At 34.7% G+C, this 15,450-nt stretch overlaps 1 protein-coding gene across 6 annotated transcripts in view; it reads left to right on the top strand.

Moving 5' to 3' along the window:
* The window catches only part of otpb (orthopedia homeobox b), a 116,608-nt gene extending 101,158 nt beyond the window's left edge, over positions 1-15,450 (top strand). For 4 of the 6 annotated variants that reach the window (XM_073949777.1, XM_073949778.1, XM_073949779.1 and 1 more), the window contains 2 exons: positions 12,622-13,016; positions 14,161-15,450. In XM_073949777.1, coding sequence (XP_073805878.1) covers positions 12,624-13,016; positions 14,161-14,676 — 909 coding nt within the window. In that variant the 5' untranslated portion in view covers positions 12,622-12,623 and the 3' untranslated portion in view covers positions 14,677-15,450. 6 annotated transcript variants of the gene reach the window in all.

The following is a 15,450-nucleotide window of genomic DNA, read 5'->3' as shown; positions in this document are numbered from 1 at the left end:
ATAAATTTAAACAAACAAATTAAGTTGAACATTACTAAATTTAATTAGTTTGATTAAATCTAATATAAATTGTTTGCAATTATGCAAGCATCATTTTTTCAGTGTAGGATTTTTTTACTCCCTTCCAAAGGCTTGTGCTTTGTTTGTGTATAGTCTAATCGTGATTTATTGCACAGACCTTAAATCAATTCCATTCACTGTTGAGAAAAAAAATCACATAAAATACAATTACTGAGATAAACTTGAGGATTTGCTTTGTCTTTAGTAATTGTGGAGAATTGCAATGTGGGATCCAACAAGATGTCATGTGCTTTTTATCTGACAATCACTTTAAATATACTAAAAACAGAACTGTAAAGCAGTAGCACAGCCTGCAATACTTTGTTTGTGAAAACAACATGATATTCACAATTAAACTAAAGATGTTCTGCTTAAGTCTCAATATGTTGCATATTGAAAAGATGTGGAAAAACATCTCGGTCACACATTCTTTCTCTCACCGAGTGATAATGTATTGTACTGGTGTGACCAGGCTGCTTGTTTGAATTTATTTAACAGGGACATGCACAAAATTATATAAACCTTGAAACGGAACTACCTGCAGGTAAATCTTAATTCAATCAGAGAAAAAAATTATTAATTAATTAAATAAATAAATATATATTTTTAAAATAACATAATAATAATGGCGTCACAGTGGCGCAATGGGTAGCACAATCACCTAACAGCAAGAAGGTCACTGGTTTTAGCCCCAAATAGGTCAGTTGGCATTTCTGTGTGGAGTTTGTATGTTCTCTCCATGTTTGGCATGGGCTTCCACTGGATGCTCCTGTTTCTTCCACAATCAAAACACATGCACTATAGGTGAATAAATAAACTTAATTGGCCATAGTGTATGTGTGTTGGATAAGTTGTTGGTTCATTCCACTGTGTAATAAAGGGACTAAGTCGAAAATAAAAGGTCAGGCGTGTAAACATCTTGTAGTTTTTCCATGTGATTAATTCTGTTGGAAGAGTATTCCGTAGACTTGTGACTTTATAGGAAAAAAAGGATTAGCCAAATGAGGTTTTACGTCTAGGAACAATACACTTCTTTCTTACCATGTTGCGTATCATTCAAGATATTAAAAAGTAGTTAAAACCATAGAGCACGTCATTCACGATATTTAAAAAAAAGAATTTAAATGTTCTTAATGAAGGAGCAGAAAGATTCATCTTTATTTCTAGCGCTTTTACAATGTTGATTGCAGCTTAACATAGAAGATTATAGTAAATTAAAACTGTCAGTCCAGTTTTCAGAGTTTAAGTTCAGTTTAGTTAATGAATATTTTTAAAAACAAAACAAATGTTGGAATATTTAATCATATTATCAAACCTCAAAATGTTATGTTTATATATATATATATATATATATATATATATATATATATATATATATATATATATATATATATATATATATATATATATATATATATATATATATATATATATATATATATATATATATATATATCATAGATTTTAAGTGCTCTCTTGTATAATGATTCCAGGGGTGTTAGAGATGTTTTACATGCCTGGGGCCAGCTAGTTATACAATACAAAAAAATGTGGAACAATCATTGTGTTTATCATAAGCATCATAGGCATCATAAGCCAAGGAATCTCTAATATGTATAAAATTTCTAAGATTGAATTTAGCAACCATATCACAACAATAACTCAAAAAGGCCACTTTCTGATGACCCAATATCATGAGTTTCCTAAAATACTCTATCTGTTGTAAATGAATAGAAGTACAGTTTGGATAAATTCTGATTAAATCTTGTTCGCACAGAATTAGCATATTTTATCAACAAATCATGAAAACAAACCTTGAAATAAGCACTTAATCCTACTGTTGTTTGATCAGTTTATAGTGGGGTGCAGTGCTTACCTGAATTAAAAATAATTTGTGCTTAAATTTGCTATGTCTGTCACAAATATTTCAAATTAGCCAAGTAATTATTTGATAGTCCTGGCAATTACTATATAAATGGTTAAATTTGGAACTGTAGGGTCCCTTAATTGATCCAAATTTGATGTTTTGCATATTTGCATAATGAGGAAATTGATAGAAAATTGTGTTCATTCATTTGTGAAGAATCCTATGAATTTTATGAATTTGAAAGCCGTCCGTTGACTGTGGTTGGGTGCCCTCGCTTGCTGATCGCTGAGAAAACTGGCTTTGTGCCAAGTTTAAAGTAATGCGAATGGACCTTAAGGTGAACAGCCTTGTTTTGTTTATATGTAACATACAAATAATAAATTCTATTTTCAGGTATATGCATTATTTTACATTTTCATACACAATATCTGTCAGCCTGTCCTATTGTGCTGTTTTCCCCTGCATACTGCAACTCCTGAGTAAACAAACTGCACAGAGAGACGTAGTCATGCGTGGCCGCTTTGCCCTCATAAATACAGAACAGGCAGAGGTGATGTCTCCATTTCACACACAGGCCACAGGCACAATATGAGACCCTGTATTGCAATTATTTTGCCTGTGCTTTTGACGGTAAAGATGAATTGCCAGTTCATCTTATGATTGTTTGAGTGGCCACCTATAATGCCAGTTGCAGTGTTTCTGACATAATAATAATGACTTTAGGATGCTGGCAAGAATAATAGTGATTGGAGTAGATTTATATACAGTAGTTCATAAGCTTTCTTAAACATTTCATCACAGCAGGAAATCCTAATGTTTAATGTTCAAGCTATAAAGTATAAATGTAATCATAAACAGGTATACCCCTCATCTTTTGAATTGATATTTCATCATATTATATTCATCTTAACAAAAAAATTTAATCACAGTCCAAAAATTAGTACACCCAAGGTAATATGTTGGGAGAAAATATTAAATGAAATTTTACTAAACAAGAAAAATAAAGAGAAAAATATAATATATAATTTAGTTCAAATTTGTGTAGATTATCATTTTTTGATTATACAATACAATACAATACAGTACAATACAATACAATACAATACAATAAAATACAATACAATACAATACAAAACAATTTAAATGTTTTCTTTCTATTCCTAGATATGTTTGGTGACCAAACTCTTATTTCAATAGATATAACTGTTAATGAATTTGTTTTGTTTAAATGCACCAAATAAAAAATGTTGTATTCACTGAAAATAGATACAAATGTTAACTTTCAAAAGGGGTTGTACTTGTTTATGCTGAGCACTTTATAAACTATTCTTTATATGGGTCAAAGACAAGACAATTCATCTGGTGTAAGCATCAATTTTAATTTAAAAAAGTGACTCTTTACTCACAAAAAATAACTCATTAGATGAACCCAATTTAATTGAGGGCAGGATTTCCATCCAAGAAACTTGTTTAGCACCAACTAAAAAAAAAAACATTAACAGTACAGTTGAAGTCAGAATTATTAGCCCCCCTGAATTATTTACCCCCCTGTTTATTTTTTCCCCGTTTTCTGTTTAACAAAGAGAAGATTTTTTTCAGCACAGTTCTAAACATAATAGTTTTAATAACTCGTTTTTAATAACTGATTTAAAGGGAGTGCTGTCGCCTCACAGCAAGAAAGCCTCTGGCTCGTTGGTTCAAGCCTCGGCTGGGTCAGTTGGCATTTCTGTGTGGAGTTTGTATGTTCTTCCTGCGTTTGAGTGGGTTTCCTCCCGTCCCGGTGCTCCCGTTTCCCCCACAGTTCAAAGAAAAGCGGTACAGGGGAATAAGATAGGCTAAATTGTCCGTAGTGTTTGCATGTGAATGTGTGTATAGATGGATGTTTCCCAGAGATGGGTTGCGGCTGGAAGGGCATCCGCTGTGTAAAAACGTGCTGGATAAGTTGGCGGTTCAACTGTGGTGACCCCGGTATAATAAAGAGACTAAGCAGTATAGGAAAAAGAAAATGAATGAATGAATGATTTATTTCATCTTTGCCATAATGACAGTAAATATTATTTTACTAGATATTTTTCAAGACACTTCCATACAGCTAAAAGTGACATTTAAAGGCCTAACTAGGTTAATTATATTAACTGGGCAGGTTAGGGTAATTACACACGTTATTGTATAAGGATGGTTTGTTCTGTAGACTATCGATTAAAAAATTAGTTTAAAGGGGCTAATAATTTTGTCCTTAAAATGGTGTTTTAAAAATTTAAAACTGTGTGTATTCTATCCAAAGTAAAACAAATAAGACTTTCTTCAGAAGAAAAAATATTATCAGACATACTGTGAAAATTTCTTTGCTCTGTTAAACATCATTTGAGAAATATTTAAAAAAGAGGGGGAGAAATCAAAGGGGGGCTAATAATTCTGACTTCAACTGTACACAATTAAATGCAATTGAGTTAGTCCAACATAAATTTATCAAATAAAATTGTAAATACAATTTAAATACAATGGTCTATGTTTCTATTCAAATTTCATGAGTTACATATACAGTTGATTGATTAAGACTGATTTCAGAACTACTGTAATTTTGGACAGTTATTGGTCATGTGCAAAATGACAAACTGCATTTTTGCTAATTAATCTGCCAACACCCAAAGCATGGGTGCTTCTGCAAGGTGGTAATCTCAAAACTCACAGCATCACTTGAAAATCTTCTAAATCTTCAAACTAGTAAAGATTAAACTCTGGCAAGTCTTTCTATTAACTTTTAACTCCTAAGATTACTTTTATTGTCAACATTTTCCTTCATTCAATCCCACACAAAGCATGCTGGGAACTACAAATCCCCTTACCAGATAGTTGTACCAACCCAATTCTTAAGATAATGGTTTACAAATTTACAAATTTAAATGAACTGAACATAAAACAAAAAAAATTGGCCAAATAAATTCTAAGAATTGTGTTGTTTTTAGCTAATTTTAAACAGATAATTTGAACAAGCAGCAGTTTGTTGAGTGTATATAGAGTGTATATAAAATATGTGTTCTGTTTAATAAGTGTCTAATATATTTGAAGATATAATATATCATTGGATTGTACTTAATCTTGTATTTTAATTAAAAGATTAAAAAAAACTAACAGTTTAAAGAATAGTGGCAATGTATACACAATTACAAATTAATTACAAAATTACAATTTATCTGTTTTTAGGGCTGTTTTCCTTAAATATGGTGTTGTAATATTTATTAATTAATTGACAATGTTTTTATATAATTTATTGTTACACTGAATGAGATTTTTGTGGTTTCACTGAATGGCATGAAGCTAAATGTTATTATAACTTTATTATTTAAACTATTACACTTTTAATGTTTTGATTATTTTAATATATGACCCATATAGCTAAGATAAAGTAAATAAAATTTAAACAAGTATTTAAATATAATTTATCGGTTTTAAATATGAAATCTAATCATCTTCAAATTGTAACCCTTTGTAATCTTTTTTGATATGTGGATTTTGAAGCCCACTTTGACAAAGTAAGCCTACACCTCCGCACCAAAATATTAGGACCTAAGCACTCGACGCTCTCTAAATAAGATGTCCGATGTAGTTTATAGTGTGTGATAATATCCTTCAGGGGCTCACTAAATCATTTCATGATCTGTTGCCTGTTGGCCTCATCCGACAGAAAAGGGCGAGTGGCTGTGGTGCATCGCTCCGAAAGTATAAAAGAGATGAAGGTAAGGATATTAAGTGACTCTATAGAACATCCAGGGCACAACAGAATGATTGATGGTGGGACAATGTAAGAGCTCGTGGACAGAGGACCCTTGGCGAGGCAGAAAAAGCCATCTCCAGCCTGGTGTGCTCGCACGGTCTATTTGTATGAGTAATCAGTTGAGCTCCCTACTCTGTCAGTCCTGTTTACTCACTGATTCTCTCAACAAGACAGTCATTGACATGGGATAGATGGGGATAGTCTAGCAGAGAAACCGGCGGCTTTAAAGAGTTTACGCTGGAGTCTCCAGACCCAAGGCATTACGTATTAAACCGTGTGATATTTATGATGTCTGTTTATTTCTTTGAATTGTGAGATTGATGTGATTTTCTTATGTACTAGGAGTGTTTGCGCGCGCGTTACGCGTTATTGTGTGTGTGTGTGTGTGTGTGTGTGTTTTTTGGGGGCGGTGCCCCCCCCCCCCCCCCCCCCCCACCCCAAAAAACCGCGCGGTGGTTGTGTTAAATAGCCTGGCTGCAGGTGCCACAGCAGTTCATTTCCAGCAGCTGATGCCCTGGTCTTCTCGTAGTAACATTCTCTCCCCTTTATGAACGTCACTAATTGCTCTTCCACAGTCAAACACACATGCGCACTAATGGTGTAATTGATATTCAGACAGCGCTCCCTGCGAGGACACCGCGACTGCATTTAGATGTTCTTCGTCTTTTCCGCGCATATTGGTTGCCCGAACAGCCACGTTGGGTTTGAGTTAAAATATTCTCGCACAAATTTGTCATTTAAGCTTGCACCATGTCAATTGCATCTACGCATTCATTCGGCATTTAACATTTTGTTCCTCACAACATTCCTATTTGGTTCCAAGAGAAACCAAATGAGAACCACATGGCTAGAAGTAGGATACGAAAGGATTGTCGCTTAGCCCGGCTGGGGAAACAATGGTTTTTGTAGTAGAAATTATAATGGTTTGTATTGGTTTGTATAAACTGTATTGGTCCCGGTCTCTACTGGTAATTTTGCACTCCGTTGCATGGCATAGTAAAATATGTCCTAAAAACTCTAGAAACTATTCAAATCTAAATTATGATGGCTGTAATTAGATGGTTTGTAATGGAGTAGGCTACCTAGTGGAAACCTCAAAACATGATTGTATTTTAATTTACTTTTGCGCACTGGCCTACATTATTTTTGTGTTATACATTTATAAGTCCACTTAGACTGGGTCAAATGAAATCTCGGCGCCCCCTGGTTCCATGCACGAAGATAAGCCACTCATCCAGTTTTCTCTAATCACGACAATTACTTCTGAATTATCATCGGACCCTGACAGACGTTCCTTGTAACTCTCTTTTATTTTCAAACGGCCCCTAATCAGCGACTCTCATTACAATCGCTGATTAAACTGCAAATTATCCAGCAGCGCCAACAGTTCGCGCCTACCACCGGCTCGTTCAATATCAATTACACCGAGCAGTATGTCTGCAGCCTCCGGGAGACTCCAAGTGCTTGATGGTGGCACTTATTAGTTTGGAAAACAAGGAAAATACTAATAATCAGGGGTCAAGGGAAATAAGAAGGACATGAAGGGTTTATAAGGTGGTGAATAAAATCTATCAAGAGATAAGAAATTCTTTCCCCCCTCATATGCAGTTGCATTTAAAAAGGTGGCAAACAAACTGCACCGGGAACAAAGCATCTGTTTCTTTGTGCCAGAGTGACCCACGTTTAAAAAGCAATCTGGGTCTCCGCCTTAATTAGTCAGTTTTTGCGTTTTAATGATGAAGAATACGTGTAATTTATGACCTATACATATCAATGTCTATTTTAAAGCGCGCGTTGAGCGCACCGCTGTGCTGTCATGGGCCATATTTATTCAGCTTATCAGATCTTGTCATGCTTGAGTCAATTACAGGGAAAATCATCTCTGTATGTCTCTGCACTTATATAGATACAAATAAATGTTCTTGTTGAAGAACAAATAGGGGTGAGAGGCTGGTGTGAAATGAAAGTATTGGTTAGTGCATTTCGAGGATTTACAAGTGGTCTGGTTAGTTTTTCTCGGTGATGTGCGCAGATGCAATATCGATTTTGTTTTGATTACGCTAAAATTGAAAATGGGCCCCAGATGAGCTTTTGCTACAGGTGGGTTCAAAATGTGTCACAGGGCAACAGTAGGCCTATGCCTTTATCTGACTTGGCTTAATAAAAATAAGATATTTGTTAATTTATACGTTATAGATATTTTAAGGTTCGAATTATCTTCAGTATTCATATAAAAATAATAATCGACTTTTGACTGGTTTTCGCAGAAACGTATAGGCTAGCTTTCTTTTCCATTTAGAGGCTTAATTAGACATTATAGACTACTGCTATACAATAAAATGAAAGTGGATGAATTATTTTTATGCGAACCTATATTGTCAGAATTATAGCCCATCATTTGTCTGTTTTGTTTTATTATATTCTGACAGCTTCTCCCACCAGCACCCTTTCCCCCAAATAAATATCCTGTATTATCTATCAGACACGCGGCTAAAATAAAGATATTGTCATTGATAACATCCCATCCTACAAAAAAAAAAAAAAAAAAAAAACAAACTATAAAGGAAAATTATATCTCCGAGTAACTAAATAGTTTTTATGCTTTTGGAACAGGCTAAGTCTCTTTAAATACCAAATAAGATACGAGTTCAGCTGAAATGACAAGAAGCAGTAATAACTGATATTATTTGTTACTGACACAAAGTGTGACAAAGTATGTCAGGCTTTCTGAGCAAAGAACACACATTACTGATGATCTGCCCCATAATGCACCTGACTAATGGCAGCTTGCCCACGCGCACTGCTGATTTCATGAAAAATGAATTTTTGTGCTGTCATTCCGACAAGCAAATCCGGAAAGAAACTATTAGTGCGGAATCATTATCCATAGTGATATCTACAAAGTATAAAAAATCAAGCCGCAATTTGTTCAGTAGATGTATCTCGTTTGTGCGTAATTGATAAATAATCAAAATTTATCAATGTAACTTGCACACATTTCAGTTACAATCAAGTAAAAGTAGACCATTTACCACCTGACTTGGTCCGAATTAGAGCTAAATTGACGATCAATTAATCTTGGAGGCGCTAGAGTTGTATTTTGTGGACAAGCAGCAGAGAAGTGGCAAATAAATGGAGTGGAGACAGGAGATTAGTGGAATGAGCAGAAAGGAGCTGAACCGCCTCGGTCTATAGATAATGGGCTTGCAGCTGGCTCGCAAATTGCTGGATTTGTATCATCAGTAAAGGGGTGAAACAGTAGCCTTTATGATTTTTCATTTTAAAAATGAGTTTGTTTGTGTGTTTTTTTTTTATTATTATTATTTACTTTCTGCATGTGGCAATGTAGGTCAAATAGGATGACAGGCTACCAGGTCAAATTATTACCTCTCTAATGTTTATTGGCATGGATAAGTTAGACATTGGTAATTGCAAATTGTAGATGATTTTTTAAAGAGAACAACTGGCCACCTATAAAATTATAAAAAGTGATTAATATATTTTCCTCAACAATACAACACAGGGAAATGTTTTCACATCCATGTACTGCAGTCAAGACTATTCTATTGTTTTTCTCCAATTTCATTAAAATTACAATAATTAACACTGTTTGAGAAATAAATTACTTAAGGTGTTTAAACAAATACACCTACTTTCTTGCGCTGTATGAAAAATTTAATACTCGTTTTTCAACAGATTTTGCATGGAAGGGGAGTGGTTTGGTTCATTTAAGCAATAGTGTTTCACTCTCGTCTTGCAATGTACAAGGTCAGTGAAACTAATTATTTTCAGTATTAATTTGCTGATGCATTAAATTGCATTAGCAGAGTGATTATGCTGGAATTTAATAATTACTAGCACATGTTCCTAATTTGGACGAACTCAGAGTGACCACTGACCCAAGTCCTCCCTTCTCGCTAGCCACTGAAGGCCTTTCTTGAATGATGTCAGTAGGCTATCGGCCTATATAGTGTAATATATATTAGATACCACACCCTAATCCTTTACTCCATAAAAATTACATTCAGTTTAGTTAATTGCCTGATTCAAACACACACCAAAATATGAAATAGATTTATCTTTATTTATTTATCGTTTACTACAAAATTATGTTTTAATTTATGTTGCTACACCAAGTTTTTTTATTTATTTATTTATTTATTTATTTATTTATTTATTTATTTATTCATTCATTCATTTATTTAATTATTTATTTTTGTCAGAAACTTGACTACCTTTAGACCCAAACCTAAAATGCAATTATTCGAACTGGACGACATTTTGCGTTTAAACTTCGAGAACAAAGTTTTTGTGCGAACGTTGACATCAAAGTAAACACATTTTCATGTTTAGATGATTGTCGTGCTTACCCCCAAAAGTCTCATTACGCACCGTAATGGAGGCCAGCTACTCCGTGACTTGCCAAAGCTCCATTTCATTACGGTAATCGCCGTCCATTGCTGATTATTTTATTTAGGCCATAATTGTATTCTCCCCAGATAACTCACGTTGAAATCGGGTCCACATGGAGGGCACCAAGTCTAATCACAGTATGAGATGCAACGGGGGTCGCGTCTGCTTGAATGGAGGAGCCGTTGGGTTACTTTCCAATTCACTTATTTCACGGTATATGGTGAGCTCTTTGGACCTATTACCCAACCTGTCAAACTCCAATGTCATTTACACAAAATAAATAAGAATTCATCATGGATAGAATCGGAAAGTTTCAATTGAAAATGCACTGTGGAAATAATAAAATACCCAGAATCAAATCATTGTCAAAATAATGTTTCCATTTTATAGGTGTGTTATAGAAATGCATGGCGCAATGTGCCAGGATAGAAACGACCTTTTAGCCAATAATAATAATAATAATAATAATAATAATAATAATAATAATAATAGTAATAAAAATAATATAAATATTACTATTATTATTATTATGATTATTATTATTATTATAACCGCAAATACATATTTTAATATAACTTTTAAACATTGCAGTAGATATATAAGTTCAATATAATTTACAAGATTATCATATATTCCTTTAAAGAGGACCAGAAAAGATTTAACAAATTAGCACATGATACATGATCATGATCTTAGATGCACAAATATAAAGCTTGTAATTAGGTTTATTTGAGTAAAAATATACAAAATAAGAATTATTATTATTATTAATAATGTATTATTCATATAGCATTTTTCTTAGAATATGTATGTTTTTCCTACCACCTAACTTTATTTCAAGGTTACATTTCGATCCAGGATTATTATGTTATTAATAAAATTATGTCTCAAGCTTCTTGATGAAACACCTTTATATATATATAGGCCTATATATGTCGGCATTTCTCGGGTCTTTAAAATTCGAGATTCCCATGTTCTTTGTTTGTTTCTTAATTTTTCTCAACAGTCCAGCGGCTTGCCCGTGCACATTCATGCTACAAAATGAATGGAGAACTGATTGATTAAACAAAAACAATCTGAAAACTTGACAGCCTGCCGAATGCACTTTCGCTGAATGGATTAAATTAGGCAATGTATGTCAGCGAGTTTGAATTAAACAAATCAAATTACTTGCGTCAGCGCTGATGAAACATCAATACAACTGAAGCATCAGTACGCATCAGTAGCCTGTTTCACTGCTTCACCTCAAGCCTTTACCGAAATAAATTAGACGTCTTCAAACATGATTTAGCCAACACCGCCTTGAAATATATCTAAACACAATTAAATCACGCATTGTTCAGATTTTACTCAAACAATTGAGATGAAAGCTCATATATTTAGCACTAATTACTTCAAATGCTTAATGGTCTTGAAAATGACTTGTTGGAAATGTACCTTGGATGTGTTGTTAGCTGCCTCAAAGAATTCATCGTTTTTGATAGATGGATTCCACTCAAATAAAGCTGTATGTCGCACGTAATGACACCAGTTCACAGAACCCGCTGCAATACTGTGTTCATTCTCTTCACACGTAAACAAACATGGATGGCCAGCGTTCTACATTCGACTAGTAAAGGGCCTCGAAAAGTTGAGCTATAACCAAAATAGGCTGTTGACTTTACAAAAGGTGCCTATCAGTATTTAGAGATTACATCCCTAGTCGGCCAAGTCGTATAAATTCGACTTTTGCACCTTTTGTGAAGCCTCTACAGAAAGATTTATTATTCGCTGGTTATTTGCCATGATTATGAAGTCATTTAAAATGTATAGCTAATAAGGGGGCAATGCAATAAATCAGATTTGAAATGAACGAGAGCAACCGCAGATGAAACCGGTTTGTGGATTTTAGTGGTTGGTTGTCTGACATTTTCAGCCCTTAATTCTGATTGGTTCCCATTTGTGGAAGCTCACGGGCTCATACAACTATTAAGCGCCTCCCAATCTCTCTAAAGAACAGTATAATACGTGGAACCGCCTTTTTAAACGCACTGACGACTTTGCTTCAATTGAGCCCTATGCGCTTTTTAAAAGAGTTAAAAGTTGTAGAGTAGTTTGGGAAGCAGTTGTGACTCCAGCAGTGCGCAATGCTCTCTCATGCCGACCTCTTGGATACTCGCCTCGGTGAGTTATCGCCACCAAACTCCGGTCTTCAACTCCACTGTAAGCTAGAGTATTATTCAGTCTTCAGTCTGGTGAACCAATTTTATGTTTATATTATATTTTAATATGTGCATTATACATGCAATGTTACGTGATAATTACTAAAAGTATTGTTTTTTTCCCTTGCTAAAATAATTTTAATGTTTGTGGTGTTTATGTTTGGTATTATTTGCTATATGTTTATGATTATTTGTGCGACAAATGTATCAATAAGTAGCGTGTTTTAAATATGCGTTGATTATTGATATTAATATGAAACAGCCATTTGGATAGAATGCTAAATTGTTGACACCTGCGTCCACAGGGATGAAGGATGCTGCAGCCGAGCTTCTCGTACACCGAGAAGCTTTAAAATGCAGACTAGGGGGGACTGACTCTGGACACCCCGGCGACCTTACTTCTGCCACAGAGACTGTGGAGGGGACCACTCTGCTCCCCGGAGAAGAAATAAGTAATGGTGGATCCAATCCTAATGGAATGCAGCAGGTCAACGCCAAAGACCAAGAAAAGCAGCAACAGCAAAACTCCAATCAGACGGGCGGCCAGCAAAACCAACAGAAACAGAAACGCCACAGGACCCGTTTTACTCCAGCCCAGCTGAACGAACTAGAAAGGAGCTTTGCTAAAACCCACTATCCTGATATTTTTATGAGAGAGGAACTTGCATTAAGGATTGGTTTAACGGAGTCACGGGTTCAGGTGAGACTTAATGAACTTGCTCAGCTCTGACTTTCCAGACGGTTATTGCCTGTTTGTAAAAGCAAACTGAATCGCTTGGCGTAACACTTATTTATTAATTTAGTTCTAAAGACATACGAAATTTATTGCATGAATTGCTTGGCGATTTTCTCTAAAAACAATGTCAAATATGTTTCCGATCACGCATCTAAAACTATTGCAGTGTTGCCTGTACTAAAATATAATATTACAAAAAAAGCTTTTTAGAAAAAAAGACGTGCTCTAAAAGAATTCATTAAAATAGTAGCTTGCACAGTAGATTGCACAGTGCTTTAAATGTAACATGAAAAAAATGATTTGTAAATAATAGTTATGCATCAATTTAAGTAGACATGCCAATAGTAATGATGACAATAATTATTCGTTCAAACTTGTACATTATAAATCTAATTAAAATAATAATAATAATATTACTTTTTAAAAATAAACAAGAGGTACTATTTATTCTGAAAGCTTCGTCTGAGCTTATTTTCATCAAGAATTACTGTTTAATATTCCACGATGAATTATGGAGGCCATCATATTATTTGTCTCCTAGAATGTACTATCAACTATATCGACTTCATCACCGTTTGTCTGCAAAGCATTACTATTCTGTCCTGTCTTGAAGCAATATATATATATATATATATATATATATATATATATATATATATATATATATATATATATATATATATATATATTAGCAGTAGTGATTTTAGAATTTTTTAAATTTTAGAAGTCATAATAGGCTACAAGCAGATGTTTTAAAGGGTGCATGTTTGCTAACCTCGGTAGAATCATATTAACAGTGGAAGAGTTCTAAATAGACCGGACTACATTTAAAACAAATTAGGCGCCCTTTACCGACAAACGCAATTCATGCAATTTAATTAAATGTATTATGATCATATTTTGTTCTTTTGTTTTTTGAAAACACATAATTTTATTAGGTTTAGCCTATATTTTGTGTTTGTTGTTTTTATTTCATTAAAATAAAATTAATCATAGTAAGTCTAAATATACAGTTGAACATAGCAAACTATTTGTTTAAAGTTTTATTTTTTCTCACCCAATAAAATTAATGGTTTTCTAATTGTTTCTTTTTGTCTTTTGACTTCAGGTATGGTTTCAGAATAGACGTGCAAAATGGAAGAAACGAAAGAAGACGACCAATGTTTTCCGGGCGCCGGGCACTTTGCTGCCAACACACGGTTTGCCTCAGTTCCCGTCTGCGGCCGCGGCTGCGATGGGCGACAGTCTCTGCTCTTTTCATGCCAACGACACTCGCTGGGCCGCGGCTGGGATGCCGGGGGTCTCACAGCTGCAGATACCGCCGTCGCTGGGTCGACAGCAGGCGATGGCACAGTCCCTGTCTCAGTGCAGTCTCGGAGCGGGTCCGCCACCAAACAATATGGGCCTTTCGGGCAGCTTATCGTCAAATGGTTCCGGTCTTCAGTCGCATCTCTATCAACCCACATTTCCCGGGATGGTGCCCGCTTCCCTGTCGGGTCCAACGAATGTTACCGGCTCTCCTCAGCTGTGTAGCTCCCCAGACAGTGACATGTGGAGAGGGACTAGTATCGCTTCCCTTCGCCGTAAAGCACTTGAGCACACCGTTTCAATGAGTTTCACTTAATCTGAGCACCCGCGATGTCTTTTTCTGTCACTACAAACCTCAAGTATTCCTGAAAAACACTCATGGAGCACTCAGGATGCGAGGTTCTAACGATGAAATTACAATTTGGCAGCCTTACTGGATGATGGAATCCCAACATACCCTCAGACAATGCTTACAGCAAATGTAGACTAGTGTTAGTTTAAATGCTTGAAATGTATGTAATTTATTTAAGTGTTGGATTCGTTCATGTTTATTTGTTTATTTTTATAGAAGTTGATTTTAAAAATGGGGAATTGTTTATTTATTTTTGAGTATTTATTTGACTCTTCGTTCATATATGAATCAACAGCTGCAAGTATATTTATTTCGCTGTTCAGTGATATTATTTTTTATTAAACCTACTGTAAAAGGACAATTATAAACGAGGACCACATATGTGCATGTACAGGTTGTTTCAAGGCACAAACTACATGTTGGAGCGATTTTTCAGGTACAGAAATGAACACGTTGGATTAAGAGCCAATTTCCAAATAACCAGATTCGGATGCATGTAATATTTCAAACGGGATCAACAGGAAGTTGTTTACAAAAGCAAAATGAACTTGAGTGTTTGTGTAGATAAGACAAAAAATAATGTTATCTGCTGGTACGTTTGTGATATGTTTTAACTTATTGTCTGTGCTTATTACTGAAATATGGTTTTCGTAAATGTTTATCTTACCAAATTCAACAGAATTGGGAAGGTTTATATCAATGATTGTTAAGTGGGTGAATAAAATCATTTTAAGAATT

Source organism: Danio rerio, chromosome 5, assembly GCF_049306965.1.
Source record: "Danio rerio strain Tuebingen ecotype United States chromosome 5, GRCz12tu, whole genome shotgun sequence".
Classification (NCBI taxonomy): domain Eukaryota; kingdom Metazoa; phylum Chordata; class Actinopteri; order Cypriniformes; family Danionidae; genus Danio; species Danio rerio.
The sequence above is the reverse complement of the archived record's forward strand: the minus strand, read 5'-3'. Positions and strand labels throughout refer to the sequence as shown.